The sequence below is a fragment of the Pygocentrus nattereri genome, chromosome 9 (genome assembly GCF_015220715.1).
Source record: "Pygocentrus nattereri isolate fPygNat1 chromosome 9, fPygNat1.pri, whole genome shotgun sequence".
Classification (NCBI taxonomy): domain Eukaryota; kingdom Metazoa; phylum Chordata; class Actinopteri; order Characiformes; family Serrasalmidae; genus Pygocentrus; species Pygocentrus nattereri.
Window position 1 is genome coordinate 12,425,113 of NC_051219.1, and position 24,291 is coordinate 12,449,403.

A 24,291-nucleotide genomic window follows, 5' to 3' on the forward strand; every position below is an offset into this window, starting at 1 on the left:
TCGGAGCTGTGGGTATGCATGTGTGTGTGTGTGTGTGTGTGTGTGTGTGTGTGTGTGTGTAATTTGTGCGTGCACCTTCCAAAACTTCACAAAATGTTATACCATAATCCAAGTACAGCGTCCCGGTCATGGGTTAGAGGACATGGCTGCTGATCTTTATCCATGGGCCACTTTATGAGCGAGTGATTATCCCTGCTGAGAAACACAACACCAGGAGCCACACCAGGGGGATTACTGGCCTCTATATTTAGGGTTTTATGTACATGAATATTGGCAGAAGCACTCTGTACATGTGACAGGCAGAGCAGACACAGAGAAAGAGCACATTTACAGAATCCCAGACCAATTTACTCACAGAATGAGATAATACACAGACAAAAAGGACGGGGGGGGTGGGGGGGTGGGGGGTGTTGTTTGGGGGGCAGGGGTTAATGACACCTCAACAAATGCCCGACTTCATCAGAGAATTTTACAACATTTTTTTTTTATATCGGAAATAATTATAGCCAATAACGCACAAAAAATATAACAGTTCAAATAAAGAAACGAAGACATTAAGAGGTATAAAATAATTTAAGAACTTTTCCTAAACGTGTCATGAATACTCAAGTGAGAGAGCAAACAGGGGACGCAGTAGATGTCTCTGTAAAAGGGTACAATGGAGGGAATGCTGCAGGGACAGATGAATTAACGCAGTTCTCGCGACATGGCCGAAACAGAAATAACCCAGACGACAGCTCCCAGCGCCTCTCCATCACGAGGCAGCGGTCTCGACTCATTAGCGGGACTTGTTACGAGAAATATACAGGATGCTATCTCTCTCTAGGAAGCAGTTCAGTCTCTGCCACACAGAGCTGATGGTGTGCACCAAGTAGTCAGTCTGCAAAAAAACAAACTTAGTAGAATATCACTTCCAGTTAAATAAACTTCTTTTTTCTCTCATTATATATATAATATATTTACTTCTGTGCAGAGTCTGTTTTATGTTTTTTTGCATTTTTGCTTAATTATTTCTTTTATTTTAGCAGTACTTCCTTGTTTTCACCAGTTTGCTCTGGTACTTGACCGAGTGGCCGCTGTGGCCCACCGCATAAACATCCAGCAAGTAGCTCTTGCCAGGCTCAAGCCCGCCGACGGTCTCCGTGGTGACAGCCTTCTGTGGGTTGGCGCTGTGGAAATACTTGCAGAGCACCTTCTCGGACTTGCGACGGCTCTGGGGCCCGGCACACTGGTTCTGCTCCCGGCGCCGCTGCTCTTCTCCGTAGGCCTCATCAACTTGCCGCCGGTACACACAGTACTTGTTCCTCTCCTGCGTGCCCAGCCATGCCACCGTGACGGAGGTGCATGTGCGAAGCTTGTCGAAGGCTTTAATGCGTGTGTCTTCGGGCAAGGAAGGGAAGGGCTGCTTGGCGCTTTGGCGCGTGCTTGCCAGAACCTTTAGAGTAGAGGCACCTTTACGGGATCCCCGGAGACGGATCAGGTATTTGGCCTTGGGTTTGCCACGCAGCTGGAATTGCCGAACACCCTCAACATTTTGCGAGAGGAGGAGCTTGCCATCGCGACGCACCTGCAGCTGCACAGCATCCAGGCAGGCGTGGACGTAGAGGGTCACGCGCTGGTGTGAAGAAACCGGGGCAAAGCGCAAGAACTTGCTGCCCTTCCTCTTGATGAAAATATCCGCCACTTTGCCATCCTTTAGCTCCACCGTCTTCTGCTCCGCCTCCTGTTTGGTGCGGGCGAAGGTGCCCACATAGGCCGTGCTGGTGTTGGTGGCTGTGTTGACGGCGAACACGTCAAAGTAGTATTGCGTATCTGGCTTCAGGTCTGAGATGGTGAAGATGTTCTTGTTGCCGATGCAAATCTTTCGAATGTCTGAGATTCGAGGTTTGGGGATGTAGGAGCGAGACAGCTTGCCGCCCAGTGCCCGGTTAGTGGCCAGAGAGCGGTCCTTGAGGAAATCATTCTCAGATGGGACAAAGCCGAAGTGGGCGAAGTCGAATGGGCTGAAGTCCCGGCCTGGCTTTGGCGCAGCCATGAAGACGTCGTCCATTCCCATTTTGGCCTCAGCGGCGCACAAGCTCTTAAAGTTGTGCTCCTTGTTGATGACCACGCAGTACTGCACAGGCTGACCCATCAATGAGCCTGTGGGTGTGGGCTTCCAGGCCAAGGTGACGGTAGTGCGACCCAGGGCAGTCACATCCACTCTAGGGTCATAGGGAAGCTCAGGGTAGGGTTGGTCAGATTCTGGAGTGGTTGTAGCATAGATTTTGAAGTTGCTGTCCTTCTCAGTGGAGAGGATCTCTAGCTGGTAGAGGCCGGACGGCGAGCTGGTGGACACAAAGGATTCCACATCGTTGCCTTTGTAGGTGAAGAGCTCAGTGCCTTCACTGGCCGTCACCTGCTGCTTCTGCTGCTCCAGAGGCTCTGGCTCACCTATGAAACATAAAAAATATACACATGGATTAGGTTTTGTGCATTTGGGCTGAGGCTGATGTCAACGCATAAACGCATGAATAAAATGCGGATAATTTATTGCTGTAGCTCAGAGTCGCCTAAACATTCTGTTCTTCTTCAGTACAGCAAAGACATCATCAAATATTGGTTTGAATATCAGTCAAATCTAAATATCTGTTCAGTACCGATAATTTTTATATGGAGATGAGGAAACTATTCTCATGATTATTGACTATTCAAGAAAGAAACTATTTTGAGTTTGTGTTCAGACTTCTGCATCCAACAAATCCACTTAGTTTATACAATAATGATGCACATTCACTTTTGACCCACCATCCTTGATTTCTTTACATTTTTACTTGTTTGTTTTCCTTCTCTCCTCCACCAGACCCCAATTAGCAGCAATGCTAAACAACCTGTAGCATAACTGAGTGTTCTGGGTTTTAGTACACTGTTCTGGGTTTTTGGCCCTGGTGAGGTCACTATGACTGTCCCGTGCCCTAGAGCACGATTAGCCATTGGCGGCACTAGCCAAAGTGTTTTCTCTCTAAACCACGCTTGACATCACAGCCCCACGTTCACTTTGCCTTCCCCACAAACCCCTGCCCTGCACAGAGATGCCTTGTAGCCTCCTTGGTCCCCCTCCTTGGCCCTCTCGTTTCAGCCCGGCAAGAAAGCATAATATTATGTTTGTCAACCGGAGAGAACCCTCGCCGAAGTACTAAATTAACACACATCGCACTCAAAGGCGCTGCTCCCTCCGGAGGCATTCAGCAAATAAGGCAAAGGGCACATGGATTATGTATGGACACCCAGCGCTTGTGTAGATTCATGTATATTTCTGTATATTTACAGTATACAGTATGCTGTGAGGAAGGATTTACAGTTTTATATCAACAGGTACACATAAATACTTTCCAAAACTCAGTCAGAGGAATTCCAATTCATTCCTCAAGTCCACTGTTTGTGCCTTGATGGTTCACATTTGTGTATCTGAGTGAGAAAGGACCCACATGTGCACGTTTTATCACCATTCATTACTTCCAGTGCTGGGTAATGAAAACAGTAACTTACAGATATGAAGGGAAACGTCAGGTAAAAAAAATCCAATTTCTCATTACAGCCACATGGTCAAGTGCTACGTCCAAATTATACTGGAAAAAGTAATTAATTGAATTTTTTATCTATATTTATACATCAACAAATGCATTAAAATTACACAAAATCTAATTGCTGCAATTTCATTTTTGAAAAAAATCAGATGTATTTGGACCTTAGTGAACATAGTCTGGTGTGGTTGAGGATTATGATGAATGCCTTTTCCTCAAGATCCCTGACAACAGCCAAGACAGATCATCACACAAACCAAGGGGGAATTATTACAATTTCTGTAAAAATCTGTGTCGGAAACCAGTCAGTAGATTAATGCAGGAGTGAGTGATGAGGGTTCTGCTGTTCATCAGTCTGACCGATGGGAGCATAAGGCCTGGGACACATTACTGTACGCACAGACCCCCTTCCAGTCACACACACACACACACAGCTGCACAATTAACATAGAGAGGAACGCCAATATACACCCCTAAACACCACTACTAACATTAGCTGAACTGAAATACTGCCTGACTGATAAAACTGGCCAATGTGAAGGTTATACAGCATTGGTGAATATCACACAGCGTCTTACACTGAAGTTAAGAGCAAACAGCCTGATGGTAACACACTTCCTCATTCACAAACGAGGACTACATGTGTGTTTTACTGTGTTTCACTATTGCACCATTAGTAATTAATTACAGAGCCTCAAACTCCTCCTGAAATAGTCTGTTATTAATGTTACTAATGTATGTTATTAAACACGTTTGATCACACATGCAAATCATGTATGATGAGCCAGTGCATTTAAATCACACGTTTCCTTTCCTTTTTTTCCCACTCGCCACCACATTGTCTGTGGATAAAAGTCTTGGTTACATTTGACACTTCGTTAATATGATCCACAATTATTTATTATTTTGCAGTTTTACTAAAGAATGGGCTATTTCTATGTCTTCAACACAGCTTGTCCATTTTGGCACCCAAAGAGATTCTGTGCATTGCTCATTAATATGCATTAGCTCATCAACATGTCAGATGTAATTGCCTTTTGCTTAAGACCCATGAAAAAATACCACAGTGGTAAAAAGAGGCCAGCATGGTGATCACTGCAATGACTTTATGAATACAACTTAATGAATAGCTCACTGTCTCTTAAAACATAATAAGAAAAATGTCATATATATATATATATATATATATATAAGAAAAGCATCACACAACATTCCTCTGCATTATGCATTTTGCTTGAATTACTTACATAATGTAACTTTAAGTGCTTAGTTTCATATTTTTTGTGAGCTTTTGCTTTTTATTTAATCGCTTCCCTCCATATTAGTTAGGCCTTAACATTCGAACACATACACACAACAAGTATGACTCTCTCATTCTTTTATCCTCTTTCTGCCTCTGAATAAAACCACAACTCCCCTCCATGTGGTGTGCTATGGGGCTACAGTTTGGGGGGGCGCTCACTCAATTTTTGCGTTTTCCGATACTCTCCAGATGTAGAGAAGGCAGAAATGGAGGAAGTGGGGAGAACAGAAAGAAAAGACTGAGGAAAAAAGGGAGGAGTGGGGGCGGGAGCAAGACCAAAAGCATGAGCAGGAGTGATGACCTTTCTTTGAGAGCGGTGATAGGGGAAAGAAATGGAAAGATCACGACCCCTTTTTGCTTGAATTATGTTCTGATTTGATGGGGCCACAGGAAGGAGTACTAAGAGTCTATTTACCCTGTATTTATGATATCTCTCTCTCTCCTCCCTCTTGCTCTTCACCTCACTGCCCTACAGACTGTGGACGTCAGATGCGGTTCGTCAGCACGTCAAGTGTGGTCACACTGGGTTCAGACACATACACACAATCCACCCACACCCTAACGATCGACCACTCTGGAAAAGGCTAACCCTTGCAAGACTCACTCCCACCGCCTCTCAGACAACAAATATTTACCCAGCTTCTTGGTTATTCACTTTGCATGTGTGCTCTCATTCGTGTGATCTGTCCTCTGTTTTTGTAAATCATTCTATGGCTATTTTTACTCAAGCGGTTCAAAGGCCCCTCTCTAGGAGATTCTCTTCAACTCCTTTGGCCTTTTGAAACAACATATCGCAAACCTGTTGGTCAGCACACATTAGTGTAGGTTCACCTCATAAAAAGGGTCGGTGCTACAGAGATTAAAGCAATACTCCAGCATTTCCCAGCCTAACCTCTATCTGCACATCCACAGCATGACCTGCCCATTGGATTCTTCAACTGTCATGTGCAGTATGTCATTGGTAGATGCATCCAGGACACAATGCTCTTTAATAATCCCTCTTAGAATCCCTCTTCACTGCCTTTGCATTTAGCAGTTTCTCTTTTATTGGCTGAGGTTACGATCCAGGATCTGTCACATGGCTGCATATTAATGCCCATATTATCATTAAATCTGTAAGGAATTATATGCAAATGCAAGTTCAGAAATAAAGGTTATACGGTTGTACGGAGCATCTATCAAGCCTTGGAAGTCGCCGATAATGTTGGTGATTTATATGAAAACTATTAACATACAGGCGCACTAATATGGACATTGTACACATACTTGTATGTAAAAGTTTGAACACCCCTGGTCAAATGACATGATTTGTGAAAATAAGTTAACACATCCTCTATAAATACCACACTTAAAATATAGCACTTTATGCTAAATTATCTACAGTGACTTTTGTTTCTAGCAGTACCTGAGCTCAGGACTGTCTTTCTCTCTAACCTATGGGTTACTAGCAAAGACACTTTCTCTGGACAGACAAAGCACTTCTTGTAAGCCGCTCTGGATAAGAGCGTCTGCTAAATGCAGTAAATGTAAATGTAGAGGATGTGTAACATATTTTCACTGTGCTATTTGACTGGGGCGCCCAAACTTTTGCAAATGTCTGTGTCTGCCAACAAACAGAGGTGGATTGAGTGATTTCGAGGCTCTAGGCAAAACACAGGAATGAGGCCCCCTGCATGCACATTTTCAAAGTAGTTGAGGCTCTGGACTCTCAAGTGGTGCAACTATCTACACTGGAAATAGTGGCGTCTTGGCAGGTGAACTCATTTTATTCATGAGTAATTAGTAATTTAATCCCATTACATTCTGAGAGAGCAACAAACGTTTTGCTTTCCTCCTTTCTGCATTTCTCAGCTGCACTTGGACGACTTTGTGATTTTTTTGTGACTCTCAATACCCAGAAAATCACTATATTGTCTTTTTTCATTCAAGTCTGTCTTTATGCAGTTATGTCATCACATAACAGCATGGAATAGTGCATTATAACCATGACCAGTGGGGTGGGGAAGGGCTACCTCGACATCACTGAGAAGAATTACTATAATCTCATGTAACAGCTATATATATTAACTTACATTAATATGTACAGTATTACAGCATATCTAAATGCAATTTCATGGGGCTGTTGGCTCATGGGGGCCCCAGCTGCCTACATTTGCCTAGTGCAAAGACCGCCCTTACTAACAGCAGTGCATAAACCTTATAAAATGTAGAAATTGGGAATATATGTACCTATATAAGCAAGAGAAATATAACTATAAATTTATTGCAGCAACGCAGCATCACCTAAACATTCTGCTTTCATAGTGCGCGAAAAATACACCATCAAATATGCTTATCAGTCAAATCTGTCATTTTTGAGCCATTATCTAAGATTGAATAGTATAGTAATTTTATATGAATTATTTCTCAGGTCAGTGAAACAAGTGGAGAAATTCCTAATTACATTCAAATAATTACACAGTGTAAATCAAATGTGTACAAAACCAGACAGTTGCTGGACCAGCTGGAGGAGAGTTACTGAGTATTTTACCTGATCCCTCTCCGCTGGCGTCCTCTGGCAGCTCCTGCAGCGTCAGCCTCCACTCCAGCGGCGCGTCACATGGCGTCACCGTCACAGACAGCGGCGTGTTGTCCTCCTCTACCACAAAATAGTACCTACAAAAGTGACAGACGCTTCAGCACAAGGGCAGCTGCTAGATACGCTCTTCCACTGAACTCTTTCTGACTGTTCTCAATAACACACTGCCATAGCTCCTACACTTAACCCCTTAAGTCACTATGCAGCGTGATCGGCAGTACATTCACAGACCCTGTCTCTGTTAACTCGTCGAATCTGCCCTGAGAGTAGTTGTTGGATCAGCATGTGAAGGTGGAGCTTTCAGTTTACTACCGTGTTTTTACTATCACTGTATAAAAGAAGATTCAGACTACAGTATCAGAAGAAGACGTAAAACAGACTTTACAAGGCATTATAAAGCTCTATAGACTACAAGCTCTTACTCAGGCCCATCGATGTCTGCTGGAACTGTAAATGTGGAACAGTTACTTCTCCCTGCAGGCCTTAAAAAGGGCAATCCCAGAGCACACTGCTGCCATTTCAGGCTGCTGCTATGATGCTGCTAAATGAGCTCATCAGCCTTTCCTGATTTCTCATCATGGCTAAAGGAGTTCACATATATTAAAACGTCTCCCTAGTCACAGCTGGCGAGCGCTGTCTAATGAGGAATCACCTGCTGAACAGAGAGCAGCAGTGTTTTAACACCTCTAAACACGTCTCTGTTAGATTACTGACCCGTCTTTAGCGCTCTGCTGCTACAGCGCTGGTGAGGTTTTTCATGTTAGCGGACACACATACATCACAGATCTACATCACCAGACACTGAATCTCTACTTATAACATTACAGTATCTACCGGCCAACGCTACTGAGATTCCTGCAGGAAATCTATTCATCTGTTGAACAGTGGCATCTTAAAGGACAGCTTAACATGCTAGCATAGTCAGTTAATGAAGGCTAGTAGGCACCAACTACACACACACACACACACACACACACACATGTCTTCTAAGCCACTTCTCCTTCTGGGTCGCGGGGGGTGCTGGAGTCTATCCCAGTGGTCATCAGGTGGAAGGCAGGATACACCCTGGACAGGTTGCCAGGCCATCGCAGGGCCTAGGCCAACTAGCATGTCAGATTTATAATGCTAATTGGAGGGCTATGCACTTTCATTCAGGGCTAGCAACATTAGCTTGTTTGACTGACCTATTCCCTCAAATAGTGTATTGTTATCTACACAGACTCCATGTATTAATGCTGAATCTGTGATAATGTGGTCCAAAGGAAATTTTCACAATTTCTGCATGAATAAATCATTAAGATGTAAATATTCAGAGTGGTTGTGAAACGCTAGAGACACTTATCGAGTCTGAGTTGTTCGTGGTGGTGATGATAGGAACGAGACATCTGAAGAGTTTAATGCCTCACAGAAACTTATTACATGAAATGTACGAATTCACTGCCTGATGTCTGAGACAGTTTTACGTTAATTCTGGGATTATTTTAGTACCTGTAGGGTGTTGTGAGGCCAAACAGCCCCCAAAGAAAACTTTTCAGATTTACCTCTATTTTACCATCACAAACAAAACAGAAATAGTGGTAACAGTTCAGGATAGAAACATCCCGGTTTGTATGAAGCACATGTCAGACCTTCTTTGAGAGGTCGTAGTTGTTGCCGATGATAGGAAAAGCATGTGTGATGCTAATTCTAAAAGTAGGGAGACAAGGACGTGGTGACGACATCCAGCAAATGATTCGCCTTTGTTCATTTGGGATTTTTTTCTGCTTTGCATTTGTTTTGTTTTTGCTCATTTACAGCAGAATGCGTCATATGATGCTCTAATGAGGCGAGAGACGATGATACCTATAACTGACACATCAAACTGCCGACACACCTCATTACTCTGCTCAAACTTTACACCCAAAAGCTGAGTGGTGATTCCATGTCCCTGTCAGGAGACACCGATATGGGAACTGTGGGCTGACGCTGATATTTGATATTGTTTATGTCCGTGTCTGTGAATACATGTGATACATAAAACTTACAAAGTGTAGAAATTGGGACTACATCATGCTAAATATGCACTACATGAGCTTTTTCCGGACGATTCTTTCAAATAGTTGAATTGCAATGCAGTTGAGGTCATTTTGCACCTTGGGCCTGATTATCTTACTCTAATACTTGGAGGCCCACTGATCATTTGGAGAGTAAATAAAATGGCTATATTGGTGTTTTGTGTCCCCTCATCCTCTGATTCCCATCACCAACACTGTAAAGAAATCAGAGCAAGTTTCTCGACAAGCAACCATTTCGCAGGAAAACACATCCAGCTTTGTTTACATCTTAGTAACGGAAGATTCAAACATTCAGAAACCCTTTAAAATTCCACGTCAGAGTGCATCTAGCTTGCATTCTCTCCCGCAATATAAAGCTAGACAGTGGAGTGCTCCATGTTATAATCCTACTCAAAGTTCCCTTTATACAGTCACTGCTTATTACTAGGTTAAAACAAGCATGTGTGAAGATTTATGAGCAAAGCCAATAAAAGAAGCAAGCAGGTGAAAATGTCAAGCAAACCAAACAAACAGAAATAGTGCAGAAGTGAAGAAAGCTCCCCCAGCAGAGGGTAATACTAGAAAGCACAGTAAGAGAGAGAGAGAGAGAGAGAGAGAGAGAGAGAGAGAGAGTGTGGGAACGGTCGTGCAAGGCCATATGTCTTCTACATGTTTGAGGTGATTAATTCATGTAGGCCTGCACCGACCCACTCCGCAACTGCCTCGTCCCCTTTTCCCCAATATGAGCGTGTATGAAAGAGAGAGAGTTAGAGAAGTGGTAGGAATGTCCTCTTTCGTTAAGGCCACCTGCTTTTTTGACCACTTCTTCATCAAAAGAGATTCTCCTTCAAACACAAACATAAACACACGCGTTTCCCAGCATCTCATCCATAATGCATGCCTCCTTATGCCCTCATCAGCTGCACGCTGGCTCTAATAGATTCCACATTCTCCATTAGCTCACTCAAAACATATCCAGACATCTACATGCTAAGTGAAGCTCTGTCTGCCGAGCCTTGGAAAGCATGATTTAGAACATATAAAAGGCTTTGTGATGAGGGAAGGGCACATGCGAAAGACTTGCAGCTCCGGGACTTAACAGCAGCAGAGAAAAAGAGTTCTTAGCTTTAATGTATGTTAAAGAGGAATTTGAATTTTTGAAAATTCTGCATAATTCAGTGGTTAAGATGTAAACAAAGTCGTTCCGAGTGGTTTGGTGTGAAATGCTTCATTCTAGAGAAACTTTCTGACTGAGAATTGCAGTGGTGACAGGAACCAGACACGGGAAGTTATTATATGACATGGTTATGAATGCACTGCCTGATGTCTGAGACATTGTTTTATGATAGTTTTATGTGAAATGTACTTTTTAAATCTGTTCACAGCGGAGGAGTACATGCAGGGGATTATAAGGCCAAATAGTCCCCAAATAGTTACCATTACCAACATAGAAAAACTCAGAAGGCGCATGTAACTTCACAGGGCTTTGTGTACTCCTGGTCCAATGGAAAGTTTTGTTGATTTTCTAAGTGAAAACACTCACTTCTGCACATTTTAATGCACAATTACTATGTATTTGCTGAATGTAACATACTGTGAGGAAAAAAAAACATAAAATGCTGTGAGCCATTATTTTGATTTGTTTACAAACCTTTAAGAAAACTTCACCATGCCTGTGAATGTGAGAGAGCTGTACATACGTGTGTGTGTGTGTGTGTGTGTGTGTGTGTGTGTGTGTGTGTGTGTGTGTGTGTGTGCAGGCATACCTCTTGGGCGTGTCCCTGAACAGGTATCCGCTGATCTCCGCCCCATCAGGAATGACAGAGGAGTCGTGGAACAGAGCCTTGTCCCGGATCTGCATCTGAAACAGGCCTTCATCACGAGTGGGCAACTTCTGTCCCACCACAGCCAGCACCAAGACCACCAGCACACCAAACCAGCCAAACACCAGCCTCATCCTGCCAGAAAGTGAGAGACAAAAAGAGCATGGGCACATTATAAGCAAGATATTAACCCTTAGAAGCCTCGATAACAAAAGCATTTTGTAATCTGCCATTCAAAATAATGATAATAATTGGTTGTTTACAGCTGACCGAAGTGAGGGAATTTTGTTGAAAGTGTGGGATGAGGAGGCCCAATAAAGAACGAATAACGTTATGTACAATGTAGCTTTGGCTAACAGAAAGTATTGAAAATGTCGTGTTTTGCGTATTTATTCAGTCCACACAGTGAAAACCTTGCGTAAATACAAGCTAAAAAAGTTGTGCGTTGGCCAATTTGGCTGTAAAGAAATCAGAATCTGAATCTGAAAAACAAGGGCTCTAGACTATTAGTGGAAACCTGCCACATGTATGCTGGGAACGAAGTGGTCAGTGTGGGCTCAGTTCGTACCTTCTGTTAAATCATTACTCATTGTACAGATCAACAAGCCTCCTGCTTTCCTGACCTCTTTCATTCCCAAAACAAGCATTACAAAAGCTTGTGCTCAACGTCTCCATCAAAAACTCTCTCTGTTCCACAGTTACAACAAATGCAGTCCACTTCAAGACCCGTGCTGGGCCACATAGTGCAAACTGACTTTGGTCTTGATTCACCGGGCTTTGACGCTCCCTCGATTTGAAGATACAGACGTGATATGGTGTAGCATATAATATCTGATGACTTGCAAATAACCTTTTAAAAGATTGGGACACGCCTGCACTTTTCTGTCTGCTAGTTATCTCCCGCAGAACTGAACACAGTCTATTCGTTTAGATAGCAGCTAATAAATAGTGATAAAAGGCTGTTTACTGACTAATTATCTACTCTCAACCATGAAAATGATAAATAAAGGGCTTTAACTTTATCTAGCAATGCTGGCAGCTAGCACTGAATCTGCAACTGTACTCAGGACAAGTACACAGACAAGTACACACAGACAGATGTGAAGCACATGTGGCTATTTGTATTTGTTCTGGAATGTTTCAGTCGTTCTAACTACTTCAATTGTCATGTTAGTTCCTTTTCTCCTGGTCTAGAGCCAGTTCAGCAAACTTTAGAGAGTCAGGCGTGTGCATGGATGTGTGGAGATCTTATCACTGCGCTAATATAACGTGGGGCGTTTGATAAACAAATTTAACCCAAGTCTTCACAAGTTCACAGTTTAAAGGAATATTTAAGCATTTTTCCACTTAAGCTCTATCTGCTGCCATTGTATTGAATGGTCATTTACCAAAGACAATCATTTTAAAGTGTTTCCCTGTAAAAGACAACAAAAACCAATGATTTGGACCCGAAGGCAGTTGCTGAATTCCAAAGTTCATGATATTTTTCGTTTGTAGACGGCTTTTAGAAGCTATGAATCTGTACACACAGTGTTTTTTTTAAAGATGAGACTAATTTTCCAGAGTAAAGAATTTGTAGTAATACCTTACCAGCATATTTGTGTTGAGGAGACTAGGGAAAGACCCTAGGGAAAGTTAAAGTGACCGGAACTACTTTTTTGCTGTAATGTTTGAAAGTTGAATAAAACTTTAGAAGAACACTTTTGGTATTTTGTCCGTCTCAACCTAAAAGCTGTATTGTTAGAGTACAAACATAAAAGGTTAACTCACAAACTTCAGCAGCTGCCCACTGACCTGTACTATAAGTGAGATTCAACAGTCGACAGGTTTTCTGCTGTGCAGGAAAATCAGCAGTACAAAGAAAGATTATGTTGTGATTATGTTGAAAAACCTTTGAGAATTCCTTTGAAACAAGCTGCACGGTTTTATGCTTCTTTTAAGTTTCTAAGATGCATCTTACTTAGGAATGAGTAATTCATCATTTTGATATCAAAATCAGTGCAATTTATATTAGTAGTGGGCAATATATAATCTCATCTGGTGTAAATAAGTATAGAAGGTAGAAACATTTTTTCTGTTATTCCACATTAATGTTAACCCGTTTAGCTTAGTGGCTGAGTCAGGAATGTTCAATGAAAATGCAGCAGACCCACATTGCACTGTCCACTCTGTCTCTGAGGCAGTTCACATGAAGGAGTGGTCGTCTTTGGAGGTTAGCCTTATCTTAACATGGACACCAGGCAGACTGCCACACTTCCTCTCATACTGCCTGAGAAGCAGGCTGACTCGGTCAGCTGCTTCAGAGGAGGCCTTGGTCTCGGGGCCGTGGACCATCTGGTACTAAAGTGTGAATGGCTATAATATTTCCAAATTCCAGCAGCGAATGATGGTTGGAGAGTGTGTATATGGGACATACAGATGATGTAAGAAATTCAATTAAGCTGAAGTTGGCCTCAAATTTCCTGTTCCACCTTAAATGGTGCATTTACAATCAGGCGCATGTACAGGTGCCAGAATGTAAACACTCCTCCATTTAAGGTGGAATAAGAATTAAAAAAAGCCGAATAAGAATATCATGACATATGAAATCCACCAGAAATTTGAACTATACCATGATATAAAAGGCAGCATTTTTCCTTTCGCTTAACCTATTGATGTTTTCTGTTGTCAGCTGTGCCTTTTTATGGTAAACTGAGACCAGCCCTACTAATTGTTCAATTCCACATGGAACTATGTGAAATTGCCCCGTCCAGGCAGCCCTTGTCCATGTGTGACTGCATTATTCCCACCAGCCCATCAGTCTCTGGCCATTGCCCAGCATGCAGCGCTGCTCCATGTCATGTCTGCCTCGCCTCTTGAGTGGAGGTCAGATCACATCCTCTGTCTATTGATTGGGCCTCATTGATCGGAGCTGATGGGAAGGCCCAATCCCTGCTGATATAATCAGGCTAATGATGGCAGATTAGCCCGATACTTTACTGCCATTTTACTGCAGGAGAGAGCGGGTGTCCCTTTAATGACCCCTCGTCCACCCTCTCCCCCTCTTCTCTTTTCTCTTTTCTTGCCCTCTCTCTTTCTCTCCTCTTTTCCAGTCCTCATTCATTCAGCTTTTTCTTGCTTTGTTTTCCCTCCTTCTATCACTTTCCATTCTCTTATTCCACCTCCTTCCTATTTAATTACAAATGTACGCAAACATTCTTTCTGTTCTTCCTCTGTCTAGGACGTCTGGCTTCTCACTATTGGCAACACATTACGAAAACTTTGCATTAAAGAAGAGTTTAGGTTTACAATCAGAGCCAGAAACTCTCACACGCACACCTCTGTTTTCAAACTATTGAGAAACCAAGGAGAGGAAGTACTGAGACTGACTACATACGAGCACAACACTTTCGAAAACTCTATAATCATAACAAGGTCATAAACATGCTTCCTCCAAAATCTAGACTGCTGATTGGATGTCTAAATTACATGGGAAATTGCATATGATTCATTACAATCAGTAAATATACCCATTTCCAGCACTTTTGCTCATTTCTGGTTTAAGCCTCACCCACTTTTAGTCTGAAAATAGCATCGTTCAGAAAGTGAGGTATTTATTGTTGGTATTGATATTGAAAAATGTTTAATTATAAACACACAGATTTCATAAACTTGGCACAACGTCTTTCAGAAAATGACTGATTTCTCTCCATTCCCCAGCTGGAGGAAAATTGAGAATTACAATTTTCTTAAATTAAATTCGCTTTTTTTGGATGTGCATGTCATTATATCGTTCACCCCCAGCTGGAGAACACACTACAGGACAAATGTAGGGATGCCCCAGTATGGAAATAGTGAATCAGTGCTGACATCCAATATGTTTAATGGGCATATCTGGCAACGCCCATATAGAAACATTAGCAAAAAGTACAAATAAAGTAACACTGACAGTCATATGCGAAAGTTTAACCCCCCTTAAACGATACTGTATGTAGCTTTTCTAAGTAAAAATGAGTTAACACATCCTCTATAGGGAACACACTGGAATATTAAATTTTACATATTGAAGTTTACATTACAGTTTAACATATTGGGGAAAAAATATATAATAAGCCATAATTCTGCAAAAGCCATGTTTTTTTTCCTCCTAATACGTTAAATTCGTCAAATAAACAGCCGTTGTGCATTAAATTGAGCAGTGTGTTCTCTGTAGAGGAACTTCACTTAGAAAAGCAACAAAACCTTTACATTTCCATCCTTAATAGCAGTTTAATAAAATGCAGAAGCTCAGCATCACCTACACATTCTGCTTTTCCAGAGTACAATGAATACATCAGCAAAAATTGGTTTTAAGGAAGGGTTGATTCCATCTAAACGTCTGACTGATGTTTAGTATTTACTTGTTTTTTTTGTTTGTTTTTTTTATTCTGACAGGTCATTTAAGGTACCAGCCAAACTACTTTAATACCAAGTACTGAAACATTCCACCTCATTCAATATTCAATATCTAATTTACATGCCAAAGTATTCGGTCTTATGAGCATCAGTGAACCAATAAGCACACTCGTTCCAATGTCTGGACTGCTGACATTCCATATGCATAACCTCAGCACTTCTTGATAATCCATTAAGGTCAGTAAATGCAAGTCCTGCAACTCACCGCTAGATTAAGCCACACCCAAATTATCATTCAGGAATCATTATTGACATTTAGGCATTGGTATTGGAGTACTGAGAACATTCTGGAACAATACCTAGTCCTACATTCATAAAAAGATGGTCCTTCAAGGGTTCTTTACTAAATGCAATGGTTCTATTGGCAGTTCTATACGGAATCATTTCATGCTTATATGGTTCAGGTCATGCTGAAATGGCTCTTTAGATTGATTGAAAAAAAGTGCTTTATATAGGGGTTCTTTACTAAAGGGAATGGTTTTCTTTAGAACTATTGATTCTATTTAGAACCACTTCATGCTTAAATGTTCCTCTGCATGTTGGAATGGTTCTTTGGATTGATGGAGAACGTGTTCTATATAGAACCTTTTGAAAATTGTCCTGTAAAGCACCAAAAACTTTTTCATTAAAAAGTCGAGCTTGCTACAATAGAAGAACCTTTTTCTGGTGCTATGTAGAACAATTAACACCCCATTCTCCATCAATCGGAATTCAATACCAACCTTTTATCATACAAAGAACCATTTAAGCATAAAGTGGTCCTACACAGAACTCACGATTCTAAACAGAACTGTTCCCTTTACTAAAGAACCCTTGAAGAACCATGTTTTTTTAAGAGTGTAGTCTAGATGCTTGGTCCGCTCAGCCTGAGATGGTTGCACGCTATCACAGTGGCTCACTGCCCGGTACAGTTTCCTTTGAAGTAATAGGACATGGCGTGGAATTCCGGTTTCTTTGAAGTTCTAGTTCTAGAACACAAACTCTACATTGACATTCATTTCATAGAACACGAGAACATCAGAGCGCCGAGACGGCCATCTTTCCCACAGCGGACAGCAGTTCTCTTGCTAAAATAAAACTTCAAAACAGCCCCATCTGGAACAAATAACGCTTAATGTTTAATTAGAGCCGGGGAGAATGTCTGATCATAATTTGAGAGGGGATAATTTGAAGGCAGGGCCGGCCGCAATCGTGTCAACTTTGTTTTGCTGCTGTTTTTATTTATTTATTTATTTACATGCTCTATTGTGTATTCTCTTGATTTTACTACGGCTGGACCTTTCTTCGGAAATTGCGGGGCATGTAAAAAACGATGTGTGATGATCTGAGCGCTGCGCTGCTCTCTGTATTTGTACGCATGTGTGTGCAGATTATGATGCTGACAGGAGGATTGAGAGGGGATAATTCTAAACAGCTTACGCTCTTTGAGCATAATGGACCGTAGTTGTTTGTACGGCCGTACTCAAACTGCTCTTAATCACTTACATAAAAGCCAAATGGAAACAAAAAGTCAACTTCTGTGGTGCTATTTGACTAATTTCTGCAGAATCGTTTAAGCCATAATTCTCCCCTAAACCCTTTCTGTGATGTTCACAATCATCAAAGAAAACAAGTGTATGGGTCACAATTACTCGGCACCAGCTGCTTCAGAACTGAGCTGACAGTGGGAGAAAATGACTGATTGGTCTCGATTCCCAATGGTGTGATTTTCCTCCGTTTAGCCACATTCTCCTAAAAATAGACCTCTCCATAAGAATACAATTAAAGGCAGGATTTTTTTCTCCTCCATCTGACTGTGTGCATGAGGCGAGCACAACAATGAGCCATCAATCAGCGCAATGCATTGTGCTCATGAGGAAAACCACAATGTTAAAGAGTGAAAAGTGTTAGGTGAAAGAAATCAATCAACTTAGATCAATACAGTCTTTAATCAGTCACTCAGTGAGTCGAATGAGAGGGTCTAAAAGGTGTTAATGTGCAGCAAACCATGCCTTCTTAGCAGAATCGGTTCAGTCACTGCAGGGAAGGCTCGGTTAGTTGGAGTCTATAGTTATACTAGCAGGTTGCCAATGCAGAGCGCGCGCACACACACACACACACACAGATGAGTAGCACATGTATGTTAAATGCACAGAAGCAGCATCAATGGTGTGGAAACAACCACTTCAGAGCGGCTTCCACATGTCAATCACTCCACAGGCGTTCTGCCCACAAACAGCAGAAAGACATTATTAATGAACGAGTGCTTTTTTTCTTACAGACGATGATGAACACGTACATCTTAACGTGCATGTACACACACAAGTACCTGCATGTCATGATTGCATACCCTATGTGTACTATACAGTGCTGTGCAAAAGTCAGAGACCACCTGTAATTCGTTTAATTTCCAGTCGAGCCCCAATTAGTCGTTTTTAATGAAATCACGCTCCACTCTTGCTTCAGATCTGAAAAAATCCACAGAAGATTCTGTCAATCCTTCCACAGTGAGAACACAACTCAGCACTATGGGCCTGAAAGGATGGGTTGCTGTCAAGAAGCTCTTACTGAGAAAGAGAAATAGACAAAGAAGAAACTTTGAAGAACACACAATCGTGGTTATCTGAGACGTGGAGAACGGTTTTACAGACTGATTAGTCTAACTTCTAAGACGAAGGTGTGGAAACATCGCCTTGCAGATTTCTTCGAAAAAATCTGAGAGCAAGTCTCCTGCCAAGAAGAGAAGCTGTAATAAAGGCAAAGGTGGACATGAGAATTTTCTAAGCTTAACCACAAACCTACCCTTAATCTGAACCTCAGTCACCAAAAGAAATGGCTTTGCTCTTTCTGTTTTATCAAAATAAACATGGACCTTTCGCAAAGAGCATTTTACAACACGAGGAGTGTTTTGTTGGCTCTGCAGATGCCTGCACGGCCATTTAGGCAGCTACACAGCTGTGCAAATTGCCTTACAAATATCTGACAATGCAAAATACAATACAATTAAACTTATTAGAAAGAGAAATTGTACAAATTGGACTTATATTGCCCCAATCCCTCCAGGTCTAAGTGGGGTGACCTCCTTCTGTCCAGATGGAGATCATTAAACACTCAGCAGAGGGAATAAAAAGTAGACATTTCAAGTTCAACACTAATATGATTTACCTTTCAGGCTGAGACGGTAGCAGCAGCCTGAAGCTTAATACAGTGTTTTCACTGTGTTTATTACACCCTGCGTCATCCAAAGGAAAGCAAATACAGCCCAACAGTGCTCAGAAAAGAGGAGAGGGGAAAGACGAAGAGCAAGCCTGCCTCACAATGTTACCGTACTGATCATTATTTACAACTAGGGCTGGGCAATATGACGATATACATCATTACCGTGATAAATAATGTCACGGTAGACTACGATGTGCTCTTCTGAACATATTGGGGATACCAACAGTACTTAAGTAAAATGCTGATCATTCGCCTGTTTCGTTATGAAGAGAACAAAATTAACCGTATTTAACTGGATTTAGTGCAACACAGTGCGTGAAATATTGAATTAAAACCACTGTGTTCACAGTTTTCATGTTATTTTTTATTGTAATGCTGACTCTTTTTCTCTGTTCCAACTGATGAGATAAAATGAATATCACAACATATCGTCTATCGTGAAAAGTTCTTAAGTAATGCAATATGATATTTTTGCCATATCGCCTACCTCTGTCTACAACAGTTTGTTGCCTTTGGATATGGATCGAACCCCTTAAACTGAAGGCTTATTATTGAGCTATTGGTTCTAAAACTCATTTTTCAATCACTAGTCCCTCCAATAAGACTTGTAGGTTATATAGTTGTGAGTAAGGAATTGAGGTCCTTGCGGTGAAGTGAAAGGATAAAGGTGACATTTTTTTTCATAAATATCAACAGCGCAGCATTTCAAATTCCTTGCGATATCTCTAGTGCAAATCTTTATTTACCTTCGCATTGTCCAGTCCAGCTCTCCAAAGGATGGCAACTGGAGCCTGTGTTCACACAGAGGCTCTCGAGGCCAAGATTAGCACTCAGCGTGGATGTACAAGTCTCCGTCACACACTCTTCAGAAACAGCCCCTCGCATTCTCTAAGATGCTTCACAGCTTGAGAGCCCTGGACTCGAGCTGCATTTGACTGCCAAACCAAAGCGGCACCGCTGCGCACCGGGCAGCCAAACGACACACACGCACATTAGCTAGCAGAGGCCGACGGCTAGCGCTAAGCTCCAGAAACAGCACTGGAATGTGCGGCTGCCAGGCTCTCGCGCTCTTTGGCAAGCGTGCAGAGTGATGTTTGCTGAAGCTAAACTTGGAGGCTGTTTGGCGGCGTTAGCTACGTGACTGTTTACTCTAGTCTCACACAGAGAACGACATTAGTGTGTACGTTTTGAAAAATGCCAGTGTGGTTAATAGCAAGGCTATAAACCACATGCTCACAAAATCTGCAATGACTTGTCGAAGCTTAAGAGCAGAGGTCTTTAATTCAAATTCAATATGGTTCAGTCAAAGACAATTTCCTCAAGCAAAAGTCCAGAACATCATAACATCTGACTTGCATCATGATTCAATGCTCAACAACTGAATGTCGGATCAAATAAAGAACAATGCAGTGATAGTTCAACAATATGTATTGTCAGTCTTCTCTTTTTAGAGCACGCCATGTGAAATAACCTCCCTCTGACTCACTTTCTTCTCTGACTGCTGTTTCTCGCCTCGTCCCTCCCCTGTGTGTACGCAACTCACTCCAGTCTCAGTGCTCAGATCTGATTGGCTGAGTAGCGTCACACGTGACTTTTACAACACGTGATTGGTCTGTGGATTTCCCAGGCTGCTAAAGCCGTACCGCAAATGAACAAAGTTGAAAAGAATGAAAAAAAGAAAAGTTACGCAGATTAAAATAGGACCACCCGGTGAAAATGAAATAATTCTCCTTAGTTTACTGCTTATAGGCCCAGGTCTGCATAGGACAGCGTCTGGGTCTGGCTATTAGTGACCTCTGCTTGAGAGCCTCTGCATTAGAGTTGCATGATATGGAGATATTTGATAAAGCATCACAAGACAATATAAGAACTAAAATTATAAAATTTAATAATAATAAAAATAGTGTGCCTCTATTTTTGCTGTGTAGATAGAATTTTTACTAATCTCTCCTTTAAAAAGGGAATTCCACAGATTTTTCAAAATTGCTGTATAAATCAGTCATTGAGATGTAAACAAAGTCATTCAGAGTGGTTTGATGTGACACAGTTCATTGTAGAGAAACTTACCAACAGATTTCTGTGGTGGTGACGAGAACCAGGGTCACAATGTCTACAATACAAACATAGCCACTTTATTTACTATCCAAAACCACCAGTGAGCCCACACCTGAGTTTTCACATATGATATTGATCACGGTAAAAGAGTGGTACATCTTGAGAAATACATTTTCTTTGGGAACTATTTTGTCTCATAACACCCTGCAGGTACCCCTGGGCCATTAGGAGAGATCCATCACAGCCAAATCTTTTTTCTAAACTATCTTAAAACAATAGTGCAGACATCAGGCAGCAAATCCGTATCCATTTTTAAGTAAAACCTTTCTGAGGTATTACACTCTTCAGACATCTGGTTCCTATCACTGCCACTGTGAGCAATTCTGAATCAGTATGTTTCTCTTGAATAGTGGAAATAACGACACAGTACTAATTGCTCCTTCAGAACTGTTTGATTTTTTTTGTGATGTGTTTATCGTGGAAATTCCTATTATGATGATGATATAAACATGATTTACTGTGCAGCCATAATCTACACCAAGAGTCACTAATCCTATCCAAAAAGGGCCGAAGTGGCTCCTAGTTTTCAGTCCAATCAAGCAGAAGCACAACTGATTACACTTGTTTAATCAAATGGTTCATTAGTTACATGAGATGAGCTCCTGCTTTGTTGGCATGAAACTCCGCAGCCACACCAGCCCTTTTTGGATAAGACTGGTGACGCGTGATCTATACAATGTCCTTTACAGTCTGATTTCTCATGTCAGCTGATTAACAAGAGGAAGGAGGTGCAGGGGAAACACTAAAGTGTGTGTATTGCTGCTCTCTAGGACTGATTTTTGAGACTGCTGAGTTAATTGGTGTTGGATACTTTTCATGTCACTCAAATGGCCTTTTCAGTCCATGGCCATGTCAACAAAACCAGACTCTCTGACGACTGGCAGAAATCTGGCTATACAAAGAAATACAAGGCTTTGTTATGACAGTGACTACATGTTGCACTGTACCATGCTGTTACTTTTGTGAGTGAAAATAAAAAATCAATTTTGTACATTTTGGATCTCACCAGCTTCATTTCTTGAACCTCTACACCATTTCTTCTTTTGCAGTGCAATAGATGCCTTGTCACTCCCTACGCTTCCTGGAGTGTACTGCAGTCGGTCCGAATGACCACATATCATGACATGAACATTATAACGTTATATTATTATAATGTTATATTATAATAATGTTCCAGACATGAACATTATAAAGAAGAGCTATTCAATTCTGGTTTTTGAATCCAGATTCCGGTCCTAGATTTTGTAATCACCGCTAGGAAGTATTCAGCGATACACCGGTTCATCCGGTATACCGGTTGAAATTCTTCCTAATGTAATTAGTGTAATTAGTTCAGGTATAATTACTTTTGTCATTACTGTTATACTGGTGTGCTAATGAATTCAGATAACATGACATACAAACTGCAAAACATGCAGATGGCCCTATGGCCCCCCTCATTTGGCCAGCTGCCGAGACCTTGGCATCGCCCTACAAGCTCAGCTAAAACTGACAATGTGAATGGCTTGTAATATTAACTATATTCCAGCTGTGAATGACAGATGCAGATGAGAGACGCACATGAGACTAATGACTTTGGTGGGCTCAGAACCACTTTTGCCGGGCTCAGATAAGCCACTGTGCTTTACATACACTCGTCTTTACCTCGTTAGGATTAGAAAGCAACATTGACATCTGTCTATATATTGTTCATTTTTTGTTTTTACTATTTTGTCCAATAAATATATTTTTAGTACTTCAGTTTTTAAATTTGGTTCTCTTTAAAAGTGAAAGGACATACAGAATAATACGCCCTGTTAATCTACTTCAAAATGGTTTTATTTGGGAAAAACAACAACAAATGCACTACACCGTGGTACACAGTGAAGCTGTCAGTAATCTTAATAATATGGTGATGTACATTTTTGCACATACCGCCCACTTTTCCTGGTAGGCATGAGATTATGTGGCCAGTCACCATACAAAATTAAAGGTCTGGATTGTAAGACCTCGTTTGGAGAGCTTTAGAGAGCACCCAAGTAGTCTAAACAGCATGTGGAGAGTAAAAGTCCAGGGCAACATTTTTTCCACAATCTACCTAATTGTTCCTATTCGCTTCAATCTAGAACATTACAGGGGGCGGTCGGTAAAGGTCAGAAGAGCGATGTCTACCATCATCCTACAAACATGTCTTATTAGGATAAGACGGGGTCTGATTTATTTCATAAGTGCGGTCATCACAAAGATTACGCCAGGAAACAACCAACATGGGAAAGTCTGCTGCTCCCCAAAAATCCACCACCCAACACCAACACGCACATCACCATATCAAGACTGAGGCGCGGTGGGAAACCAGTCAATCACCGCCTTTTCTGTGTCACGGGCCCCGCGAGCACAGAGGAGCCGTTCAGAGAGTGTGCGAGGAGTGTGTGAGCCGAAAACCCGAGCTATTTGTGTGTGTGCCCCCGAAGGGACCCACTGGGAAAGAACATTCCAATGGGAATATTCAACAGCGTTTAGGGGCTGAACAGGTATGGAAATGAGGGGTTTGTAAAAAAAAAAAAAAAAGAGCAAGTGGGGAATCCCTGATTCTGTACCTACAGGACATGACATGGAGTCCTGACCGTCAAGGGCAGCCGACACGACCCTAACACTGTATAACCCACAGCGGCCTGCCACAGTCGCCGGACACACAGACGGACCGCTGCAACAGTGGCGGAATTCTTTCAGTGCCTCAGTTTTCATATGCAAATGGGGGGTTTAGATACGCTATGTGACACAGACCTTCCCCATTTTCACACTTTTGTTCCACTTTTCATTCTCTCTCCTCGAAGAGAAAGAGTTCGGGGAAGCGGTGTGGCTTGGCCTCACTGTTAAATACAGTTATTCAACTTCTCTCTTATTCTGTCTGCTTTTCATTAAGAGAGAAGGGGAAAATATCACTCCCAATAAGTCGACAGATCAGGTAGCCAACAGTAGCCTACAGCTCACATTCTCGCTCGCTCCTTCTGTCCCGGTGGCTGACGCCTGACTAATGACAAACGACACATTAGCCGTTCTTCCAAATGTTCTTCCGTTCCGATTCAAAAAGAAGCTCACAGAATCGAGCTCCAATGGAGCCAAATTCTCCACAGATGGCACTTAAACCACAGCTTCACACAAAGAGAGAGTTCTTTTTCATTTAGACAAAGAAGAAAAGGGGGGCTATCATCCAGATAAAAGCCTCTCTACCACAAGCCATACTTCTTTTCTCATCTGCTAACTG

At 41.8% G+C, this 24,291-nt stretch overlaps 1 protein-coding gene across 1 annotated transcript in view; it reads right to left on the minus strand.

Moving 5' to 3' along the window:
- Positions 1-223: 223 nt before the first annotated feature.
- Positions 224-24,291, minus strand: part of ndnf (neuron-derived neurotrophic factor) — a 27,428-nt gene continuing 3,360 nt past the window's right edge. The window contains exons 2-4 of the mRNA XM_017711463.2: positions 11,244-11,435; positions 7,397-7,521; positions 224-2,433 (exon numbers count right to left, since the gene is read on the minus strand). Coding sequence (XP_017566952.1) covers positions 1,022-2,433; positions 7,397-7,521; positions 11,244-11,434 — 1,728 coding nt within the window. The 5' untranslated portion in view covers position 11,435 and the 3' untranslated portion in view covers positions 224-1,021. The remainder of the gene's footprint in view (positions 2,434-7,396; positions 7,522-11,243; positions 11,436-24,291) is intronic.